We start from the raw sequence: 24091 nt of genomic DNA on the forward strand, positions 1-24091 counted from the left end.
TGCTGGAAGCTGTTCTGGCAGGCCTCTAAATACAAACAGCTTCCATGTGCCGTCATAAAAAGGGGGGGGGGAAGCAAATGTTTACTAACTTACAATATTCAGCTGGCTAACAGGCTGAACAAACCCCTGCCTTTGAGATTCAACGGGAGATGTTATGCACACTGTTCTCAATTTAGATCTCGGCGCTTAGCCACATAGGCATGCAATAAAATAAAACAGTCCATATGACAGAGCCTGAAACGGGAAAGAGAAGAAGAAGAATCAGGGGAGGATAAAAATAAAATTATCATGTCATCAGGAACTGCTTCAGGATCATTCCCTGAGCAGAAGGCTACAGCCTCCTACAAGGCATTTTATGGAAGACTTACAGCTTCCACTGTGCTCTCAGTTAAGACTTTTGCATTTTACTTTGCCAAAGGAGAGTGGAAAAACCAAAACCACAATGAGAAACCAATACCTGATACGATGAAAACATGACCTGTCTAATTGTATTGTTTTTAAGGGTGTTTTTTATTGGTTTTTAAATTTTATTTTGTCTTTGTAAGCCGCCTTGATGCACTTCTATGAAAAGGGTGGCTTATATAAATATATAAACATACACTTATAATAAATATACATATAAATAAATCAGTAAATAAAGCTACAGCAGTCACATCTACACCACACATTTAGAGCACATTTAAATCATATGGCTTTCCCTCAATGAATTCTGGGAACTGTCATTTGTTGCTGGGAATTGTTGCTCTGTGAAGGGTAAACTACAGTTCCCAGGATTCTTTGGCAGAAGCCATATGCTTTAAATGTATGATGCAGTTGTGACAGAAACCATAAGATCACAGAAAGCTGCTTCCCGGTGGTGAGGAATCTGTGGCCCTCAAGGTATAGCTGGACTCCAACTCCAGTCAGCTGAAGTCAAGTTCGAGTCCTGCAACATCTGCACAGCCAAAGCTCCCCTACACCTGCCATAGACAGCGTGCCCATTCAGGCACAATGCTAAACGACAGGAGCGAGCTCTCACGCTCACATACTGCCTCCCATTGTGCAATGCAATTCCAGACCTCTGATATTTGTTTACAACTAACCATAGTTTGCCATTGCATCCAAATGGTTGCACTATGGTTTGTGCTTATCTACAAATCAGGATCAAACCCTGGTTAACCCTGGGCTAGCCCGCTCTCCACAGTCCACAGTCTCAGGCACATAATTCTTTTAACGGGAACTGCCAGGGATTGAACCTGGAGCTGTCTGCATGCGAAACTGGAGCTCTACCACTGAACTTTGGCCTCTCTTCTGATAAGAAAAAATAAAACAAAACAAGCTCAACCATAGGGAGAAATGGCCATGTAAGCAAATAAGAGTAGTTGCCAGAATTTGGCAGCCAAATCAGTAGGAATTCTCCATACCTAGAGATGTAAAATTTCCAGAAATTTTGAAGCCATGGGGGAAAAAATGGTTTTTTCCTTTTTTTTTTCCAGAAAAAAAACAACAGAATTTTTTGGGAAAATTGAAAAAATGCAATACTAGCCCTTTTTACAGGTTGAACATTACTTTGTTACTTCAGGTATATTTGGTATATTAAAAGTACATTTTATTCAAACAATCATTACAAATTGAATTTACTTTTTAAAATTTTTATTTTCTTTTGTAACAAATGGATCTACAAGATCCTGAACTGTAAGGAACCTCTTTCGTTTTGCCAGTTTATGAGGAGCAGGCAAAAAACAATTAAAAAAAACACACAGAAGAAACCATCAACATTAATAACAAAGAAAATTATTTATGTCTCCGCTAGTCCTCCACAGTGTCAAGCAGACATAAAGCATCCATTCATATAAAAAGAACTGAGAAAATGGGCGGGGGAGTTTCAATGAAACATTTTATTCATCATGCTAAAATAAAACATTCCATAATCCATTTTTTCAATTTTTCCATTTTTTGGGGAGAAAAAAACAAAAATGGCATCAGGAAAAAATGGGGGGGAACTGTTTTTTCCCCTAATTTTTCTGGTGTTTTTCCAGCTCTTCACACCTCTGTCCAGACCTATGCAGAAATGATTGCCAAAAAGGGGGAAAGCAAGAATTTCTGCTTTCTAAATACTGCCAATTGAGTCCAACATATACTCTCTCCACCCTGTCCTAAAACAGCCACACATGGGTGTGTCTGTCAAAGAGATCACGCAACAGGCTTGCTGTCTCCAGCACAGGAGGGACAGGATTCTTCTGAATACAAAGCTAAGAGCAGATCTGAGAAGCAGATTGCCTTGTCTGAAAGTTGCTGTTAGGCTGGCAGGGCCACAACACAGATACTTATGCGCTTGGGAAATTTCTGTGCAATCTTTCAGGATGAAACAACTCAGGGCGGCATACACCAAAAAGGTAGAAACAATAGACATATAAGAATCTCTCTAGTAAACAAAAACAGCAGCCAGAAAATAAAAGTAAAAAAGAAATAAAGCTACGGTTAAAACCAGCTTATACAGTACTGCTTGCTGGAACGCCTGGGCAAACAGATTTGCTTGGTATCAGATGACCTTCCCTGGGAAGCATATTCTATAAACGAGGCATCGTAACTGAGGTTCGCAAAGCTCCACCATATTCAGATATGGAGGGGTGTTAACAGCGCCTTAATCCTCCTCTACCCTGTACTCTGCCACTATCAAAAGCAAAGTCAACCTTTAAGCTTCCTTGTCTGCCCTGCACCCAGCCTTTTAAAGTAGGCCCTATGAGGTTCCTCAACCTACTGAAAGGTGCTTAGGACCCCCAGAAGCATTGCCTTGGTGAAAAGGCAGCTGTCCAAACTTCCTTGGTGCTAAGCCCTGGAGAGCCGCTGCCAGTCAGTGTAGCCAATACTGAGCCAGATGGACCAATGGGTCTGACTCAGTATAAGGCAGCGAGGGAGTCCCATCCTGGGACTGGAACCCTCAAACAGAAGGCTCCCTCCCCAGCCACCACCTGCCTTATTTCAGATGGCAGAAGATCCTGCAAGGGGCCTCTGGCAATGATTGTAAAGTTCAGGCAAGCTCAGGTGATCTTTCGGTTAAGGGGAGTCAGTCTACCTTGCATCTGTACGGGGCATGACCAATTTGACTGCCACTGGACATCACCCAGAGGGCTACATACAATTGGAAACTTTGAATGCTAAACTGTATAGGAACTGTGGCCTCTTGCATTAAATCCCAGTTATACATTTGCTCCTTTGCGCTGTTCCTGCATCACCAGTAAATATAAGTCTCGAAGGATTCTGTAGCTGCAAACAGGCCAACGAAGACAATGAAAGAGTTTCTTACTCCTTTTATACCTAGCTGATCACTGTGCTGTGCAGGTGAGGGCCTCCTGCAGATATCATCTTATCAGATCCGTTCCGCACTACATAGGAAACGGACCTTTAGTGATGTGGCACTGACCCTTCCCAAATAATTCAAATAATTCACTGCCTTCTACATGGTCTCTGAGGTACAAAAAGGTTTTATAATAACTTTCCAAGCTCTGAAGTATCGTTCCACTCCTCTTTCGGAATAAAAAACCCTGCATTGTTGGGATCTGCTAGCTGCCTCTCTGTCCCCATGTTTTACTAGATAGGTGGTTGTTTTCATTCAACAGACAAAACTTTACATCCAGCTTTCCTTGAGGACTGGATCCAGAATACTTGAAAGAGGCTTCTTGCGAGCAAAGAGGCAGATTGACTTGGCTCCTTTCAAAATGCTATATTCCATGTCTTCCTTCACTCAACTGAAAATAAAATGGATAAGGAATTTTTCCATTGCCGGTTTTCATTGAGGGATGGTAGCAATGTTCTATATATGTGCGCTATCATTAAAACTGCTCTGCGGCAGGAACAGGTGGTGATGGGACTATAAAAGATTTTCAAAGCGCAAGGAGACATTCAAGTGGCAGTTCTGAAATGACAACGTTTTTTCACCATGTCTGGTTGCTTTTTTCCCACTCATTGTAGCTGACTCGGAACATTTGATGCACAAAGCGGAACAACTGTTGGAAACAAACAGCGATTAGATTTTCATGGCCTCCTAGGGAACACATCCATTTGGCATGGTTTCATTATTATTATTTGGCTTCTTGTGGATTTCCAGGCATATTGGACAGAAAGAAAGAAAGAAAGAAAGAAAGAAAGAAAGAAAGAAAGAAAGAAAGAAAGAAAGAAAGAAAGAAAGAAAGAAAGAAAGAAAGAAAGAAAGAAAGAAAGAAAGAAAGAAAGGATATAGCCACAGCTTAAGTCACAGATATAAACAAATGATGGGCCTGTTGTCTTAGCCGGTCTGATGTTTGTGAGAAATTCCTTTGCCCAAGATAGCTCTAGTAAAAGGATTCTTTCTGCTGCTGCTGTCAGTCTCCCTGCTTTGAAGTCTCATTTTACCCATCCTGGTTCCATGGCAGTACAGTACAAACTAAACAGAAACATCTGTGCAGTGGTTAGAGCTGTAGCTGATTGCCACCTTCTTTTTTTACTTTCAGTGCCTGAGGGGTTCCAAGCTCAAGCTCTCTCCAAGTCCAGTTTATGAGCCAGAACACACAATTTCTGTGCTCTTTAACAGGGAGGACACGGAATTAGTTTGGGAAGCCTTGATTATTTAGCATCACGCCTCACTCTCTCGTGTCTGCATGTTGATGAATACTTTTAAAACAAGCTGATAGTCTGAATGCAAACTAGTACTAGGGGTACCATTTGGAAGCTGGCCCAGGAGGAGGGCATAATCCATGCTGGCCCCTAGGATGTGTAATCTTTAAAATTTATTTTATTTTATACTTGCATTCATGACCAGAGCTTTTTGGATGTACTGTTGCACCCAGGGATGCAGGTACATTACTAAACAGTGGTGTGGATTTTCCAGATTTTTTTTTTTAAAAAAAAATATTGTACAAAAATTGGAAAATTTTCAATTTGCATTGGAAACTTTTCTGATGCCCTAGGGCAATTTGGGGACACTTTTGCCTTCCACAGGTTGCTGAACTACACTGCCATAATCCCTGGCCATAGTCGCTGAGGCTAATGGGAGTTGTAGTTCAGCAACATCTGGAGGGCAAAAGGTTCCCCACATTTGTTGTACAGAGTGAAATAATTTAACTTGTTTATTTTACTTGTTTTTAGTAAACAAATATTTTTAAAAAGTACCTCATCCCTTCCCCCCCCCAATATATCACCGGTATTTGACCTGAAATATTTGAGATGGGAAATTAAAGCACACTTAATGTGGTTCAAATTTATTGGGGTGCACATACGGGTGCAATAAATTACATGCAAAAAAAATTAAAACTCAACCTGAAGGGAGGACGCACAGTGACAGGAAATGAACACCAGTGTCACATAGTGGTTAGAGCAGCCTTTCCCAACCACTGTGCCTCCAGATGTTGTTGGACCACAACTCCCATCAGCCTCAGCCAGCATTGCCAATGGTCAGGAAAGATGGGAATTGTGGTCCAACAACATCTGGCCGCACACTGGTTGGGAAAGGCTGGGTTAGAGGGTTGAACTAGGACCTGGGACACCAGAGTTCAAATCCCCACTCACTCAAAAAGCTCACCTTGGGCCAGTCACTGCCTCTCAGCCTAACTTACCTCACAGGGCTGTTGAGAGGATAAAATGGGAAGGGAGGAGAACCCTGCACACCACCATGACCTCTTTGGTGAAAAGGCAGGATATAAATGTAAATAACAATAATGACATACAATAGATTTGTTTTGGGTTAACAAGACACAATACAACTAAAACAAGATAAAATAGTATGTGGCACCTGAAAATAACCAACATGTTCAGCAATGCTGAGAAATACAACATATCTCTCTCTGATTGTACCACCAGGCACTGGAATGAACATTTACACAAAAGATGTCAATGTTATTTCGAGCATTATGCTGGCTCTGCTGCTGATACTCCTGATAAGCAAGTGATGGCATCTGGTGACCGAAGCATCAACTGGTCCCTATTTTAACAGCAAACAAGAGCTCCTCAGGTATACGCAACAAACTGGGATTATTTTACATATTGAGTCACTCCTATGAAAGTCAGCTCCTTCATTAATCCAGGTCTGTGTGGAATGCTGATGGCCAAGACCAAGGAACAATTTTACAAAGACCACCTCATATCCCAAAGCAAAATTAACAACAAGTACTTTCTCTAATAGTCCCAGATATTTAAAGCAGTACACAAGGGCTTTTTAAAAAATCATTTTGAGCTTGAGACAAACATTCACGCAACAATTCTCAGGGGATGGTTCCTAATTTTTAGTTATGCAGTTTTTAGATTGTGAAATTTGATTTTAGATTGTGATGCTTTTGTATTTTCCTATATTTTATTGTATTTATGTTCACCGCCCAGAGAGCTATTGCTAGTCGGGCAGTATATAAGTTTTAAAAATAAATAAATAATAAATAATAATTGAAGTGGGTCTGGCCTGGTGAACAAATGCCCTGCAGAAAGGTCACTTGCAGAACTAACAGATCAGCCGCCGGGAGCTGGCTTCCCTCCTTCCCTGCTAGAAAGAACACCCAGCTAAAACTGCCTTTTCCCCTGGGACTGCAGAGCTGAAGGAAAGCGCACTCTGGCCCCATCCATCAGCAAGGGAACTAAGGACTGCTGGACTGTGTGGGTATGGGATCTGTGTCCAGGTGTATATATGTGGTGTAATGGTTAAGGTGTTGGACTACAACCTGGGAGACCAGGGTTCGAATCCCCACATAGCTATGAAGCTCACTGGGTGGTTTTGGGCCAGTCACTGCCTCTCAGTCTCATGAAAATCCTATTCGTAGGGTCCCCATAAGTTGGAATTGACTTGAAGGCAGTACATTTACATTACAATCTATTACAAGCAGCTTTGAGGACCATTTGATCAAAAGTTAGGATATAACGCTCCTAAAAATTAAATAACTAGCGCACACAAACTTATCTATTGGTTCAGGCTCACACAGTGGGAAGCTGCAATTTCCTGCCACACATGCACGTGACAGTAAAGATGCAATGGCCTCCCTACAAACCTGCCCAACCACAGAGGCATCATGGTCAGAAACCATTCTAGGAATAACCCTGATGGCCGAGTTCTGCTTCCACTGTCAGAGGCAGTATGTTTCTGAATACCAGTTACCGGAAACCACAGGAGGGGAGAGTCACTGTTGTGCTTGGTCGGACACTGTGAGAACAGGATGCTAAACTAGATGGGCTGCTGGCTTGATCCAGCAGGGCTCTTCTGACGTTATCAGGAACAACGTGGGGATATAGGAGGCTGCCTTACACTGAGTCAGAACGTTGGTCCATCTGGCTCAGTAATGTCAACACAATGACTGGTAGCAGCTCTCCAGGATTTCAGATTGGGGTCCCTCCCAGTCCTGCCTGGAGATGCCAGGCCCTGAAACTTGGACTTTCTGCTTGAAAAGCTGATCTCTAACACCCTGTTGTTGTTGTTGTTATGTGCCTTCAAGTCGATCACGACTTATGGCGACCCTATGAATCAGAGACCTCCAACAGCATCTGTCATGAATCACCCTGTTCAGATCCTGTAAGTTCAGGCCTGTGGCTTCCTTTATGGAATCAATCCATATCTTGTTTGGTCTTCCTCTTTTTCTACTCCTGTTTTTCCCAGCATTGTTTTCTTTTCTAGTGAATCATGTCTTCTCATTACATGTCCAAAGTATGATGACCTCAGTTTCATAATTTTAGCTTCTATTGATAGTTCTGGTTTAATTTGTTCTAACACCCTATTATTTGTCTTTTTCGCAGACCATCTTTTTCGCAGTCTAACACCCCACGACAGCCTTTTCCCTGAACGACAAGCCTTTCCTTTCTCTGGGTGCCACCATGAGACATAATTAAACAGGGAAAGGGCCTTTCTTGTAGTGGTGCCTTAACTTTGGAACTCTCTCTCTGGGAGTGTTCCACCGGCACCTAGTCTGGTAAGTGTTAGACAACTGGCCAAACCTTCTCTTTTTTTATCTTGCCAAGACTTTTAACCGATAAGAAAATGTTAACACTGCTGATCCATAGTATGGTTTTGCTACTGTTCTGCAGATTCTAATTTTTTAAAATTTGCATCTGCTTAATTGTTTTTAATTGTACTTGCATCCTGCGATCTTGGAAAATCTCGACATAAAGCTTTTTAAGAACATAAGAAGAGCCTGCTGGATCAGGCCAGTGGCCCATCTAGTCCAGCATCCTGTTCTCACAGTGGCCAACCAGGTGCCTGGGGGAAGCCCGCAAGCAGGACCCGAGTGCAGGAACACTCTCCCCTCCTGAGGCTTCTGGCAACTGGTCTTCAGAAGCATGCTGCCTCTGACTAGGGTGGCAGAGCACAGCCATCATGGCTAGTAGCCATTGATAGCCCTGTCCTCCATGAATTTGTCTAATCTTCTTTTAAAGCCATCCAAGCTGGTGGCCATTACTGCATCTTGTGGGAGCAAATTCCATAGTTTAACTATGCGCTGAGTAAAGAAGTACTTCCTTTTGTCTGTCCTGAATCTTCCAACATTCAGCTTCTTTGAATGTCCACAAGTTCTAGTATTATGAGGGAGAAGAACTTTTCTCTATCCACTTTCTCAATGCCATGCAAAATTTTATACACTTCTATCATGTCTCCTCTGACCCGCCTTTTGTCTAAACTAAAAAGCCCCAAATGCTGCAACCTTTCCTCGTAAGGGAGTCGCTCCATCCCCTTGATCATTCTGGTTGCCCTCTTCTGAATCTTTTCCAACTCTATAACATCCTTTTTGAGATGAGGCGACCAGAACTGTACACAGTATTCCAAATGCGGCTGCACCATAGATTTATACAACTGCATCATGTTTGTTGTTGTTTTAAAGCAAACAACTGTGTGAAGCTGCTCTAAAAGGGGCGGCTGCCCCACCAGTAAAAGAGCCTCTTTTTTTCTTGTTTGCAAGAATTCAGACCTCCTATCAGGCAAAGCAACACATTCATTCCTGCAGCAGATCCAAACTGTACCGTAGGCCGATGAAGAAAGAAAGGGGGGGGGGGGAGGAGAGGGAGAAATCGAGCTTACTTTCAATGGGTAGCCTCTCCTGCTCAGAGCCATGACTTCTGCTCTCATCCAAGGTGAGCATAAGGGGGACATCGTCATCTTCCGGATTCCCAGCCATGCCAGCACTCAACAATAAATTCTACTTTGGTCCAGGAAATCCCACTTTAAATCCAGCTCCCTGTCGCCGCTTGGTCAAAGATCAGGTACATCTTCCAGACTTGAAACTGTCCAGCGGGCAATGGCACCCATCTCCTGGGAACTTTGGCCCACATGGAGGCCCGGGCAGACACCCTGGCTGCAGGCAAGAGATGTTATTGTTGCAAGGAGCGTCAAGTCATTCACTTTTAGTGCCAAACCGCTGCTGCTGCTGCTGCGTCCCAAACTCAGCTGCCGTCTGTTTCTGACCTCAAGCAGCTCTTCCGACTTGGGAAGGAAGATGATCCCTGGAGGAAAAGGAGGCGGGGCGAAGAGAGAGTGTGCTGAGGCGGCAGTGCGTAAATGTAAACTAAACAGATGTTGCTATAATCTGGCCTAGGACAAGCCCCCAACGGCTGGAAGCAGCCGCCACCAACAGCGCGGCTACTAGAGTCTTTTTCCTGGCTTCCAGTGCAGTGGCGAACACAGGGTCCATTTCAAAAGTGGACGGGTGGTTTGGGGAGACGCATCTTGCAATCACAGCTGGATTTAATTTATCCTCTCTATCCTGGTATAAGAGAAGTGGCAAGCCCTAAGATTGCAGGCTTCCTTGATTTTGCAAGGGATCCCTTTTCCCTCGATCGGCAGAATAAACTGGGGGAGTCATCAGTCAGCTTTCCCTTCGCAAGCAGGGATGGATCGTGCATGCTCCTCAACCGGTGTAATGGGAAGGCGGGGGGTCACCCTTTGCAGCCACTGTTGGGTCTTGATTTTGTACCCCTCTGGCTCCCACTTGGAAGGGGGGGGTCTCACTTTTTGCATGAATTGCTGGGTTTGGGTTTTGCATGCCCTCAATTTCTGCTGCGAGGAGGGCAGGATATAAATAAAAAAAATTAACTTCCTCCTCCCTTAACCTGTGTAAGATGAGAAGCGGGGAGGGGGAGTGTCATCCTTGGCAGGCAGTCAATTTTTTATTTCCCCCTCCTAACTCCACCACCAACATGTTAGGTTACATCCAATCTTACTCCAACTCAGAGCAGACCCCTTGAAACTGAGGGGAAGGGATTAAACTTTAGCGTCATTCCTTTCTACTCTTGAGTAGGTCTCAGTTCTGTGATACATCTTTGCATTTGAGGACCTTTTCTAGTTTTCTCACAGCTGCCCTCCCCAGTCCTAGCCTTCTTCTGATTTCTTGACTATTGTCTCCATTTTGGTTAATGACTGTGCGAGGTATTGATAATCCTTGACAAGTTCAATGTCCTCGTTGTCAGCTGTAAAGTTACATAAATCTTCTGCTGTCATTATTTTAGTCTTCTTGACTTTTCTTTCCTTGTAGTATTTAAATTTCAATTTTGTTTGCTGTACCATCTGCTTTCAGAAGTACGTTGTTGTTGTTTATTTCTAGGCCGCCTTTCGGCCAAAAAGGCCCCCAAGGCGGCTCACACACAAAGAGAAAAACATAAATACAAATCAAAACAACACAATCTACAAGAATTCAAACCAACAAAATTATAACATTTCTAAAAAGCAGCCATCATCTTGATAATGGACAGTCCCCAGAAAAAAGTATAGCATCTGCTTTGCATGCAGAAGGTCCCGGCTTCAATCCCCGGCATCTCCAAGTAAAGCTGGAAACCCTGGAGAGCTGCTGCCTGTCACTGTAGGCAATACTGAGCTGGTCTGACTTAGTCTAAGGCAGCATCCTATCTATGCTCAGTATGACTGTGTGATAATTTCAGGTGCTGGGATGCAAGATCCAGTACATGACTACTCAGAAGAAAATACCATTGGTTTCATTGGTGTTTACTCCCAAGTAAGTGTGCATAGCATTGCAGCTTCAAAGTCCATAATTGCTGCCTCCAACTGTCATATGGCGGCATATTAGCAGAAATATACCGGAAGTTGCTGATGTACCGTACCTCTATAACCTCAGCTTGTTGCCTCTACAACAAAATCATCAGCGCGCATTCTCGCCCGAGGTACGCCGGGACACTTTTAAACTCCGCCGTACACGCATGCGTATAACCCAACCGACCCGTCCTCTGATAGGTGATGAATACCTCCTATTGGTCCCACCCCTTTGTTCTGGAGGATCTGGCATAGAGTTAAGACTCGCACCCTACTACTTCCGGACTCCATGTTTCAACGCCGCCATATAGGTGGCGAGGAGCATAAAGCAAATTTTCTCCTCCTAACCTATGAGTGCTAAGCAGAGAATGGTATGCCTTTCCCATTCTTTGTATGGTGACTCTATAGCACAGAGGTAGAAAAATGTCGGAGTCAGACATAATCGCCCGTACTTATGGCACTTCCGTTCTAAAATTGAACTTCCTCCCAAGCTGTCACCGTAGAGATTCCAAGGGATAGAGCTACTCCACTCTGCTTCCTTACAGAATTTATAGAGCGGAGTCGTAAAAAAAACCCTCCTTTGCTATCTACTATAACGGGAAAATTATAGCATCAGAGTTTTTTGCCCCGACATTCAAGCGTATTTGTGTCGCTCTAATTCTTTTTCCCTTATGGTTAACCTCCCCATATGGTCGACAGGGAACCTGAAACGTAGGCAAAGCTTGGAAAAGTTACTTTTTTGAACTACAAATCCCATCAGCCCAACCCAGTGGCCAAGCTGGCTGATGGGAGTTGTAGTTCAAAAAAAGTAACCTTTCCAAGCTCTGAACGTAGGTATAGCTATATTGCATCTTTGGTCTCTTTATAAGCTTGCGGAACCTTGAAGGAGCGAAGAGGCGGCTTAAGAATTTTAGGCTTATCGGACAGTTCCCGCCCTTCCATTGGACAGCCCTTTGTGCGATGGTTGGTGACGTTACTACGACTGAGCAAGTAAACATGAATTCAAGGTTGTGATTGGTGAGTTCTCCCCATCAAGCCCCGCCCCCTCCCTAGTTGGTCTGCACTCCCACCACCACGTTAATCAGGGTTGCCAAGCGACAGGCAAGCTTCGCCTTGGTGGTTTCTTTGTTTTTAAAAAGCTACCCTTTTTGGGGTGGGGAGAAAAGGGCTTGTTTGGGGTGAGTTTAAGGGAATAAAATCCCTGTGAGGAAAGCCTACGGTGCTTATCGAGTTCTTAATTATTATATATTGTATTTTAAATATTGTTTTCCTTGAAAAGAGATATTCACTGATGGGTGGCTCTATAAATTCAATAACCAAAATAAACAAAGTTAGGAAGGTCTCTGGGCGACCTAGGGCCAGTCACCAGCATCTCTTAGCCTAGCCTACTTCACAGGGTTGTTGTGAGGATTCAATGGGGAAGAAAGCTTTGATCTCCTTGGAGGAGGGGGTGGGTTAGAAATGTCAGAAATGAATTTTATTATTATTATCATTATTATTATGGAAGTGATTACTGCCATCCTATTCATGTCTACTCAGAAGTCCTGTTGAGTTTAGTGGGATATGATCTAAGAAGTGGTAATGAGAGAGGTGTGTAAGATTATACACATAGTTTTTTATTTCTCTTATAATGCTAGATCTTTGGGTCATCCTGGGAAACTGATGTTCATATTTATTTTATTTATGTGCAGTATAAGTCTATGCACTTTTACTCAGAAGCTGGTAGGGCAGTGTCCCATGCACCCTAATGGAGCAGCCTCCACTGCCCATCCGTCTCCAGCCCAGTCCAGAAAGCATTCCTCCACCTTCTGCAGACTCAAAACCATCCCTTTATCATAGCTCTTCTCCTTTCCACCCTTCTACCTGATACTCCCTGCACACTCACCCAGATCCAGGATGTCTGGTCTAGTACATTTATGGCACCGTATTTCCCCATTATTCCTGGGTTGTGTGAGGACCACAAATGACAAATAGGCTTTGCTTCTCCCACAACCACACAGGTAATCCCTTACTCGAGTCAAGTTACTTTTATGCATCCTTAATCTAATTCTGTAATCAACTGGTTTTGTTATTTATCAATTTGCCCACAGAAATTGACGTGCTGGAAGTGTTAAAGCTGCTGGATGCTTAGTATAGAAAACCAAAGCTGCTTGCAGAGCTGAAAGCATATTCTGTGACGTTTCCAAGCCGAAAACATGGCAACCAAAGTAGTCCTACTGTCTTACGAGGCTGTAGATTCCAGTACATCCAGAAGGCTGAATCTCAGAATGCCCTTGAAGATCCTAGATCCTGGTCGTTCCAAACTATCCACGGTTGAGACCAAGAGGATCATATCTGTCCTGGATGAGACCATCTTTAAGGTGGAGCTAGTCAGTACGTTCACTTACATTCTTGAGAATCTTGAGGAATTTAGCATATCATTGGGACCCGAACTTACAGGGCCCCTTAAGGAACATCTGCGGCTTTCAAACATTATGGAAGCCACGCTTGCCCGCCTGGATGAAGAAGGGGTTTTGTGTAAGGGCACTGCCAAAGGGGGCCTCTTTGGGGCTGAGGATCCGGATGGTTACCTTGCCTTGCACATACAAGGCTTGCGATCTTCTGTTCGAAATATCATGCGCCTGTTTTATGCCAACCCCTTAGCTTATCAGGCTGTAAGAGAGGTTGCCAGTTCCAGGAATCCATCTTCCACAGAGTTTATTAATGGCCTTTTGGAGCTCAGAGGGTTCCTGTTTGAGAAACTTCTGACTACCCCCTTGGAAGATAAAGAAAAAAGCCGCTTTATGTATGAAATTGCCCAGCGAGACAAGAAAAACATGGAGATGATTGCAGCTTTGGAGGATGAACTGACAGCAGCAATCCAGAATCGCGATGATGAGGTACAAGATGGGGTGGGGGATGGAGTGGGTAATTGGGATACTTATAACAGGCCTGTAAGGCGCAGCTGGGTGGGCCTGAAGGGAGTTGTAGCCCCAAACATCTGGAAGGTATCAGATGGGGTGAAGACTGCTTTAGCCACTACCTGACCCCAGTGCCCATGGCAGTAAACAGCACGCCCTTGATTCCAGTGTTGGAGGGCCGGGGAAGGATTATACTTTTGTTTCCAGTGGTAAGCCAGGAAGTGGGCTCAGGGAAAGAATTATACTTAATTTAAGACATAAAAGGCAAGGTCAGGCATGGCTACCACAGAGGCAGTGTGGTATAATGAGTTGATCCATGAGGCCCTTTTCCTCAAACTGCGCCCACTGCCCCACATCTGACATCATATGTGACATCAGGAGTGGGGCAGGTGGAGATACAGCTGCCAGTGCACAAGGGAGCCTTAAAGCATGTTCCCATTGTGCATTGGCAAGGGAAAGCAGGCTTCACCTCTTTCAAGCCCTGCATGGTGCTTTGAAGTCCCGACTTCAGGACTTCAAAGCACTCAAGCTCCCAAGTCATTGTTATGTCAGGTAATTGACAGGTGGGCAGCCGTGCCCACCTGTCAAATTAGACACATGAGGCCATGATCCCATAAGGATCTGACCCTCAGAGCCAAAAAGGTTTTCCACTCCAGATTAGACTGTAGAAAACTCTGGCAACTCGGTTAGGTTAACTCCTGCCAGCTGGTGGGGAAGGATTTCCAGAAGGCTTCTGCTGGGGCTGGTCTCTACTTCCCAAGTGTTCAGCAGCGTTTTTAAGAGTAGCTCTCATGATCTGTGCCGTGTTTTGAAATGACTCGGTGTTTGTACACTGAGCAACTTGGTGGTCTTCAGATTTCCAGGAAGAATGCTGCAATCAAGGAGCTCAAAACCCACTTACACAATCTGTCCAAGTTCTCTGAAAACCAAATCCAGCGCACTCGAACAGAGGCGGAGAAGCAGCAGAAGACGGAGTTGCGTGGGTCTCAGACAAAATGCACCAGGTTGCAGCAGGAGCTGCATCAGCTGAGGGCCCAGCTCAACGCCCTCATTGCTGAAGACCGGGAGTCTGAGTATGCTCTCCGAAAGGTAAGTGAAAGATGGAGGGAGATCAGAGGAATTCTCTGGAGATCCAAAGGTTGCCATCCCGTGCTTTCTTTGGCTTCACATGTCGTCCAAACTGGTAGTCATGGTTAAGCTCTCTCCCCACCAACCACAAGGTGTAACCAAGTTAATGGCGAGAGACCTTTAGCCACAAGTCAGGCCTTGGCTTTAGCTCGGCAACCACAGGGCACAGTAAAAAAAAGTCTGGGCAGAAGCAAAGTGGCTGCCTCCTTGGGAGCCTGCAGTTTGACGCAGTCTTCCTATGACAAGGTTTGGCTTAGCATGTACTGTGAACTGGACCATTGTGTTACGAGGCCCAGAATATCTGAACCCTTAAAACTGGCCGGGGGGGGGGCTGCTGATGGCCTTCAACTGGAAGCAGTGATATCCCTGATCTAGGTAAATATAATTTACTAATACAGCAGGCTGCCCCCGCTTAAATATTTATCTTTGGTTTCTGTCTGAAAATGCTTTTCCTCTCTCATTTATTCTAGAAAAAGTACAAAGTGGAGATGGAAATAGAGAACTGGGTCCAGAAGTACGATTTTGAGATGATAGAGAAGCAGGTACAGTCGTTAACCAGGGCATACAGTTTGAGCCTTTTCTCTGCCTTGTTTATGGTGCCCCTTCAGATGTCGTTTCACAAACCTCAGACAGCAAAACCTTCCAGGGCTCTGATGTGGGATGATTGTCCCGGCTTTCTTGCGTCTGCTTGGTTCCATTTCCTGTCTCTGTGATTGCAACATTACCTTGGAAACCAAGCTGTTTCAGTCTCCTCGCAAATTATTTGGAAGAGCTCAGCATTGGTCTGGCAATGCTGGTCTGGCTAACAGAACCGCGACAAAAGCATCCTTCAGTCCACCTCTTTTCTAAGCCAGAATGTGGGCTTGTACAGATCTCCTGGGGTGAATGCCTTCACCCTGAGGGAGCTTTGTCGCCTGTGTCATCCTGTCAAGTGGTCAGAAGAATTTTGCCACGCATCCTATGCAGAACCGTGGTAAGTGATCTTGCGTAGATCTCCTTAGGCGCAAGATAAACTTGAAAGTTCAGAGCTCTTGGAAGTAGCATAAAGATAGAATTGAGGATCTGGGACAGTGGGAAATCCACACGGCTCTTGAAAACGTAAACAGACAAGTCTCCCTAATCCAGTGCTGGGAAATCTGTGGTGCTTCAGATCTTGCTGGGCTCCAGCTCCCATCATCTTTGATCATTCGTCACGCTGGCTGAGACTGAAGGGAGTCCGAGTCCAACAACTTCTGGAGGGCACCATGCTGGCTGTCCCTGACTTAGCATCTTTTTAGCTGATGGTTATCAGGGAAACCAAATTCAGGTTCAAAACGGTTCCTGTTTTGCTAGTGCCTCATTTTGGTACATAATGCTGCAACACTGTGGACAGCTCCTTGAAAGTTCGGACTAAAACGCGGAGTGGATTCAGTGCCCTACCGACATCAGAGCCACCGGTCTCCAGGCTACAACAGGAAGAGGTTTGCCAAGACATTTTTTGCTGCTCAGACTGGTTGGACTGGGCTTGTGTGGGAACAGGTTCGTAGGCAGAGCCACTGGTCCCCCAGTTCTTTTATCGCTCAGAATTAAGAAAGAGTCTTGTGGCACCTTAAAGCAGAGGTCTGCAACTCTTTTGAGCCCTGAGGCACATTTGGAAACGGTCATGGGCACCACAGAATTTCCATTTCACAGTTTAAAAAGGTGTTGATGCTCAGAACTGCCCGTCTCCCCACAAACAATAGGCAAAACTCCCCCCCCCTGAAAACAAAGCACAGGCTAAAAGGCAGGCACCCCCACCAAACACAAACACCCCTAAAGATAAAAACTACCTTAGTTTTTTTAGAAAATGGGGAGGGGCAGGAGGAGTTGGCAAGTGCTAAGGTGGGGGCATAGTGCCCCCAGCCTTAAAGATTAAGGGTTGTATCTAGTGGTAGTCCTACTCAGAGTAGACCCATTGCCTTTAATGGGCATGCCAATCTTTGGTTCATCAGTTTCCATGGGTGTACTCTTGAGCAGGATACAACCTTAACGTTTCACTTTTTAAGACGCCACAAGATTCTTTTTGTTGGTTTTTTGCTGCAAGGGACTAATGCGCGTTCCGCCCCAGAAATTGTTTCAGAATCTGTTAAAAGGTAAGTTCCATAGATGACGAGGCAGTTGCTCCAACACCAGGCCCTTGTCTTCCACCCCGCAGGAGGAGATTGAGCAGATCGAGGTGGTCTACACGGTGGAGAAGGAACAGCTGGCCGAGCTGAGGGAGAAGTTTGCCCTGCTCGACCAAGAGTACAGCCAAATCAAGGAGGAAAGGAGGGTGAAGCAGGAGCAGAAGGAGAAGGCCGAGAAGGAGCTGGCCATCCTGGTCCGAGCCGCCACCCTCATCCAGGCCTTGTGGAAGGGCTACCTGGTGCGGTCGCTGCTGCGGACCAAGAGGAAGAAGAAGGGCAAGGGGAAGAAGGCGGGGAAGAAGTGAGCCTCTTCCTCTTCCTGCCTTCTGCCCACAGGCAGCCAGGCAAGCCCACCCTGGGCCATTCCCCGGGGGGAGGTCTGTTGTTCAGTAATAAATGTTATCAGCCATGAAGGCAAAGTGGTAAAAGGGCCATTTCTCCCTTTTCTCTGGGTTTGAATAGAAACCGGGACAGTTCTGCACACGACTGTTAGAGCCATATGACAATGGAACCAATGACCTAGAGAGGTAGTGGGCTCTCCGACACTGGAGGCGTTCAAGAGGCAGCTGGTCAGCCATCTGTCGGGAATGCTTTGATTTGGATTCCTGCATTGAGCAGGCAGTTGGAGTTGATGGCCTTATAGGCCCCTCCTAACTCTACTATTCTGACTGGATCTAACCATGGTTGAGGCTTCGAGGGGCAAAACGCTTCATTTCTTCCTTTGTATCCTTATCCTTCGCCCAGAAAGTTCAGCTTTTTATCCTCAGAATAGGTTAGACTGGGGGGGGGGGGCAGGACCTGCACGAGGCTACCCAGTAACCATCACGTGTGCAGCAGGGGCCTGAACCCGGGCCTCCTTGGGTTCAACCCTCTAGCGACTACAGCTGGCAATGGAGGAAGAGTGTGCTTGGTCATCTCCTCCTTGCAACGTTTCCTCTTTGGGCGCTGAGAAAGGGGCTCACCTTTCACAAGTGAGGAAGCCCAATGAGGAAAGGGAGCCCCTATCTTTGCACACAATGTGTGGATGGACGTGTGGGCAACTCCACACCGTACATTAAAATTGCATCCAGTGCATGTTGAAATGCTGCTACCAAGGTGGCAGCTATAGAGCTTTGAGGGTGGAATGCTCAGAGGGGCGTCATTTGCAGAAGGTAAGTGATGTTTGTACTGTCCTCCAGGTTCAGGCCATGTGATGCCAGTGTGTCCAGGGAGGATATCCAGAAGTACGTGCATACCATTAACCCAAGTTGTCAAGGCAGCTCACAATATATTCAAAGTACAATTTGATAACGGTAGAGTGGTTACTAGGATGGGGCAAAGTCCCCCACATTAGTTCTCCAGCGTGCTAGCTGCCCACTCTGCAGATGGATCTCCTGGAACTGCAGCCACGTTTCAGTTCCTTACAGGCCAAGGCTTCCTTGTTGCGTGGCAGGGGTGCTCTTTCAACCTTGGGGGAAGGTGTAGGAGGCGGTGGGGGTGTTCACTTTACACTGTGCAGTCCCTGATCACTCTCCTCTAAGACAGCTCCTCTCAATTTTAATTTTCAAGAGGAGTGAAATATCATGGCTTTTAATGATAAAATGTGGGGCCTAATAATAAAAATAGCTCAAAGCGATTATAATTTTTTTTAAAATTATTCAGATATTATTATCATCATCATCATCATCATCATCATCATCATCATCTTTATTTATACCCCGCCCTTTTTCCAAACTGAAACTCAAGGCGGCTTCCAGATAAAAGTAAGTACATATCATTAAGAACATATAGACATATAAAACATATAAACATATAAAAATCAGCATTAAAACAGAATTAAACTATTAAGATGTTAAAACCAATTGTACACTTAAAATACTGCAACCCAGTTTAAAAGCATACAAGTTAGACAATACCATACAGCATCCTCTTCAATCACTACCCTTAAAGCCTTCAGTTCCAAAGGCCTGCCGGAAGAAAAAAGTCTTTAGCTGTCGGCGGAAGGACTGTACAGAGCAGGCCATTCTTGCCTCCCTAGGGAGGGAGTTCCAGAGCCTAGGGGCAGCCACCGAAAAGGCCCTATCTCGTGTCCCCACCAGCCACACTTGTGAAGGTGTTGGGATTGCGAGAAGGGTCTCTCCTGAAGATCTCAGGGCCCAGGCAGGTTCATATAGGGAGATACGGTCTGACAGATAGCCTGGACCTAAGCCGTATAGGGCTTTATAGGTCATAACCAGCGCTTTGAATTGTGTCTGGAAACAGACTGGCAGCCAGTGGAGCTGTTGCAGCAGGGGAGTTGTATGATCCCTGTAACCAGCCCCAGTTAACATTCTGGCTGCAGCTCGTTGCACCAACTGAAGTTTCTGAACAGTCTTCAGAGGCAGCCCCACGTAGAGCGTGTTACAGAAGTCTAAGCGGGATGTAACTAAGGCATGTGTCACTGCGGCCAGATCAGACGACTCCAGGAATAGGCGCAGTTGGTGCACTAGTCTTAACTGTGCAAAAGCACTCCTGGCCACCGCAGAAACCTGGGCCTCCAGGTTTAAGGTTGAGTCCAGGAGCACACCCAAACGGCAAACCTGCGTCTTATTACTTATATTGTACTTTTTTTTTTGGAAACAGTGACACCCCCTGCCCCCAAGATCTTCATATGCCCACCTAATGCCTCAGCAGTTAAGAAACACTGCTTTAAGGGAATTCAGCCCTTGCGTGTTTCCTACCCCTGCATTACATAGCCCAGGGAAGAGGAACCTGTGGCCCTCGACATATTGTTGGACAAGCATTCCTGCTATCCCTAACCACTGGGAATGTTGATGGGAGTTGCAATTCAAACAACATCTGGAGGGCCACCAGTTTCCCTTCCCTGTAACAGACCGAGCCTGGGGAGAGGGGCTGCGACCTTTCATTTGGGAAAGAGCATTCCCACCTCACCCTGCTTTCTGGCTGTCCAAAACTGTGGAAATACAACTGCTTTAGGGAGCCATGAGCCTTTTTGCGTCCTAACCACCCTCGCATCTATTTGCTTGACTAGCACCCAACCCATCTCACACACACCCGGGTAAGGGAAAGACTGCTACTGCGAGTTGGTCCATCAGCAGAGTTGCCGTAAGGAACATGGACAAACAAGAGGCAAACAATCCCCAGCACAGCTACTCCGCACACGTTCCGACCATCTGGTGAGCATTTTGCTTGCTGCATCTATGAGAGCAGCCATTTTTTATTTCCAGGGAGGCTTGGGTTTGCATGAGCTGGTAACTCTTGTTACCCTGGCAGACAATGACCCGGGCAAACCCTTAGAAGATGGTCTGGATACATAACCCGGGGAGGCCACTGAACATCGGTGATCCTGCTCCATGTATGTCCTTGGCTTGATGACAGGTGGCTGGACTCTATCAGAAGTACTATAGGGATGGATAAGAGACTGGGAACGGGCCCTTCCCAGCAGGTCCTGGCTGTCACGGCTGTCTGAACAGTTCTCAGGATGTTTCCAAAAAGAGTTTTCTCTTCCGTGTTGGGCTCCAAAGGAATCTTTCCTTTGGGCGTGCAGAGCTTTCGGCAGCGTCTCCTGTGGGCGAGGGGAAAGGGCTGGCTGATCTCTGGCAGCGGAAGGCGGAGTCCAAAGCAAAGGGCAGAGCTTAGACACACCTCCTTTCGCCATCCAGTGAGCCGCCTCTTCTTGTCCCTCCAGTTTTGACCCAAACAGGGTCTCGTCGCAATAGGACGGGGTATGACTTTTCAGCCTTCGTTGAGAAATGAAGGGAGAGACAGAGAGAGGTTTACTGCCAAAAGGACCAACTCCTAAATAAGTTATTCTAAATACCATGAAGCTATTACCATACATAAACGTAAGGCAAATTATTCATTGATTTACTTACACATATAGCTTGCCTTGTTGTGAGGTTTTGGGGCAAGTGAGTATTTAAACAGCAAGTTAACATATTAGAACTCCTCCTCTGAATTCAGCTCCGAGACCCCAAAGCGAGAGCAACCGTTGGCAGATTTAAATGTAATATAAATGCCAGAAAGTCAGGAAATGCAAAACAGCAACATCCTACTGTCTGTGGCTAAATATTACAGACTCGCTGGGAGCTGCTTTAGCTAAGGCAGTGGTTCCCAAACATTTTTCCCCCCACAAGCCACTTGAAACTTGCTGACGGTCTCTGCAGACCACTTCATGATTTTTCTGCCTGTGGCAGCTATTGTCATGCACAGTGCTTGATGCTAAAATAGTAAAATCATGCTAAAATTGTATTTTATTGTTTTTATTTCTTACACTGTATTGTATTACAATTTGCATTCCGTAGAACTCAAATTTTAATACAATAAATTTTAATACACTGAATAACAGAAGCAATGAAAATACAATTAAAAATCAATGTGAATATTAAATGTAGTCATGCAGCGAACCACCTGACCACAGTTCAGGAATGCCTGGTCAAAGCAATCTCCCTGGCATGCCCCAGTATGTTCTTTATGACTGCACCTAAACATTATCATCATTCAAACAAACCTCTATTTCATTTTGGTTTAATTTATGCTTGCCAAATTTGGAGATTCTAATTTAATTAGATTTTGGCAGTTAAGAGGTTACATTTATGTTGTTTCTGACTGCTGCTATCTGGTATCGCTGCTATTAAGATTTCTGACCTGTGCTTTACCATAAGGTCCCAGGATGGGTTACAACAATAAAATGCATAAATAAAACAGTTACAGAACAATAAAACAGAACGGCGTTTTTAAAATAGTTAAAAACAAAATGGAAACGGACTGCCTTCAAGTCGATCCCGACTCATGGCGACCCTACGAATAGGGTTTTCATGGTAAGCGGTATTCAGCGGTGGGCGACCATTGCCTCCCTCTGAGCTGAGAGGCAGGACTGGCCCAAGGTCTCCCAGGGAGCTTCATGGCTGGGTGGGGATTCGAACCCTGGTCTCCCAGGTCATAGTCCAGCACCTTAATCACTATACCACACTGGCTCTCAGTTAAAAACAATCCATATATAAAAAATAGCAGTTAAAAATTGTTCCAGTGCAGATGCAGACTGGAATACAGTTTGTTGTTACTATTTTTTATTAAAATTTCAAAATGTTTTTTATTATGGTTGCTGTTAGGTGTTTGGGGCATTTATTTAAGAATGGAAAGGGGCCCTTAAGTTCAGCAGTGGAGTCCGATCTCTGCATGCAGAAGATCCCAGGCTCAAGAATCAGGTAGCAAGTGACGGAAAACGGCTCTTCTCCTCCTGAGCCCCTGGAGAGCCCCTGCCAGTCAGGGTTGACAGCACTGAACTCAAAAAGCTGCCTTATATCGAGTCAGACCTTTAGTCCATCTTGCTCAGTGTTGTCGGCACTGAATGGCAGCAGCTCCCCAGAGTTTCAGGCAGTGACGCTTTCCCAGCCCTACTGAAGATGCCAGGGATTGAACCGGGGACCTTTTGTACGTAAAACATGATCTGCCACAGAGCCAGACAGTCTGACCTGGTATCAAAGCAGCTTCCTGCATTCCTAAACTGAAAAGCATGGTGTAAGTTTTCAAAATAAATAAATATTCAGCACAGCAGGGCGCAGGCTCTTTGGAGACCTGCATGACTTTGCCAGGCAAATCGCACCATTGCTGGGCCTAAACCTCCCATACCTGTATTTATTTCTCTTTCTTGGAGTGCTGGCTGGTGGAGCGGCTTGTAAGGGGCCAGCATCTGCTTCCCACCGTGTTGTCTGTGGGCTCCACAACAGAGGTCTCTGGGAACTGGCTTTGTTATCCATCCACGGCGGGTCGAACTCTGCTCCTGCGTCCTGGCATCCTGCGCGGCTGCCGAAGAGTGACTCATCCACGTAGGAGGCTTTGGCCTTGACCCTGTAGCCTCCTCTCCCACTGCGCTGGAACTGGCGGGGCGGGATGCCCAGCGCTGCTGCAGCCTTCATGGATTCAAAGGAGCCCCGCGGCGGCAAGCGCTGCCATCCAAGCCTGCATAAGCAAGATCTGTGTGAAGCAACCATTCAGCAGTGGATACAGAGCCAGACTGAGATGACAGAGCAGGGGTGGGCAGCATTTTTCAGCCCGAGGGCCACATTCCCATCTGGGGGCCACATTCCCTTCTGGGGGCACATGTCAGTGGCAGGCGGGGCCAGCGGCAACAAATTTACCTGTTATCTTTGTACACGTTTTGTGCACGTTTCTACGTGCATTACTCTCCAGCCTCCATCCAGGCAGGCAAGTTATCAGAGCACGTTCCAGTTAGGCAAAATTATTGGGGGGGGGGAGGATGAAGTGAGGCATATGGCCTGGGGAGAAACCCAAGCGCCAGACAGAGAAGCCTGGAGGACCACATTTGGACCATATGCCTGATGTTCCCCATTCCTATGACAGGGCATCTGCCGTGCATGCAGAAGGTCCCCAGTTCAGTCCCCAGTGGCATCTCCAGGGAGGGCTGGGAGAGACTCCTGCCTGAAACTCTACAGAGCCGCTGCCAGTCAGTGTAGACAATATTGAGCGGCATGGACCAATGGTCTGGCTCAGGTTAAGGCACTTCCCAATGCTCCTAGCATCTGGAGGGCTAAAGGTTCCCCGGGCCTAATCTATTTGCCCCTTGCTACCCTGGGAGACGCAGGCACCCTCCTCGCAGCCTGCTCTGAGTGGAAAATGCAACTGCGGGAGACGCAGGGCCAAAGGCAGCCGGGGTGGAGACATGCAAAGCTCTGCAAGGCTCTGCAACCGTGCACAGCCCTTAAGCGCCCGCAAACACTGCCGCCTCCATTCCCAAACTTACGGATTTGCTGGGGGAGGATTGCTCTGCCTGCCCGACCCCTGGCAGCCCTGGCACTTCAGCCAGCCAACGAGCTATCTGACCAAAGAGTAGATCCAACCACAAGCCCTCATTTCCGGTTCCCATCTGCAGCGAGAAACATCCACTTACCGGGCTGCCTTATATCAGCTATCCTGGTCCCGTTCCGCCGGGGGATTTGACTGCCACTGGCAGCTCTCTA

General features: G+C 46.0%; 3 protein-coding genes across 7 annotated transcripts in view; 1 reads left to right on the top strand and 2 right to left on the bottom strand.

Annotated features, from left to right (window-relative positions):
• TPCN1 (two pore segment channel 1) overlaps positions 1–9644 on the bottom strand; it is a 45049-nt gene extending 35405 nt beyond the window's left edge. For 2 of the 3 annotated variants that reach the window (XM_061603140.1, XM_061603139.1), the window contains exon 1: positions 8999–9642. In XM_061603140.1, the coding sequence (XP_061459124.1) occupies positions 8999–9095 (97 nt within the window). In that variant the 5' untranslated portion in view covers positions 9096–9642. Of the gene's footprint in view, positions 1–8998 lie in introns of all 3 variants that reach the window. The other variant, XM_061603141.1, reaches the window with a different exon arrangement.
• Positions 9645–11759: 2115 nt separating this feature from the next.
• IQCD (IQ motif containing D) lies at positions 11760–17541 on the top strand. 2 transcript variants are annotated; one of them, XM_061602695.1, is made up of 5 exons: positions 11760–11977; positions 13051–13839; positions 14716–14949; positions 15459–15530; positions 17162–17541. In XM_061602695.1, the coding sequence occupies exons 2-5, from the start codon at positions 13156–13158 to the stop codon at positions 17435–17437; spliced, it is 1266 nt and encodes a 421-aa protein (XP_061458679.1). In that variant the 5' UTR covers positions 11760–11977; positions 13051–13155; the 3' UTR covers positions 17438–17541. The 2 variants fall into 2 exon arrangements, with proteins under 2 accessions (XP_061458679.1, XP_061458680.1); XM_061602696.1 differs by lacking the exon at positions 11760–11977 and adding an exon at positions 12088–12138.
• A 1252-nt stretch (positions 17542–18793) lies between these two features.
• RITA1 (RBPJ interacting and tubulin associated 1) lies at positions 18794–23990 on the bottom strand. Of its 2 annotated transcripts, none has more exons than XM_061602557.1 (3): positions 23875–23990; positions 22743–23072; positions 18794–20851 (listed from the first exon to the last, which is right to left on the bottom strand). In XM_061602557.1, the coding sequence occupies exons 2-3, from the start codon at positions 23027–23029 to the stop codon at positions 20329–20331; spliced, it is 810 nt and encodes a 269-aa protein (XP_061458541.1). In that variant the 5' UTR covers positions 23030–23072; positions 23875–23990; the 3' UTR covers positions 18794–20328. The 2 variants fall into 2 exon arrangements, with proteins under 2 accessions (XP_061458541.1, XP_061458542.1); XM_061602558.1 differs by having other exon boundaries at positions 22743–23087.
• Positions 23991–24091: the final 101 nt, after the last annotated feature.

The sequence above is a fragment of the Rhineura floridana genome, chromosome 19 (genome assembly GCF_030035675.1).
Source record: "Rhineura floridana isolate rRhiFlo1 chromosome 19, rRhiFlo1.hap2, whole genome shotgun sequence".
NCBI classification, from domain to species: domain Eukaryota; kingdom Metazoa; phylum Chordata; class Lepidosauria; order Squamata; family Rhineuridae; genus Rhineura; species Rhineura floridana.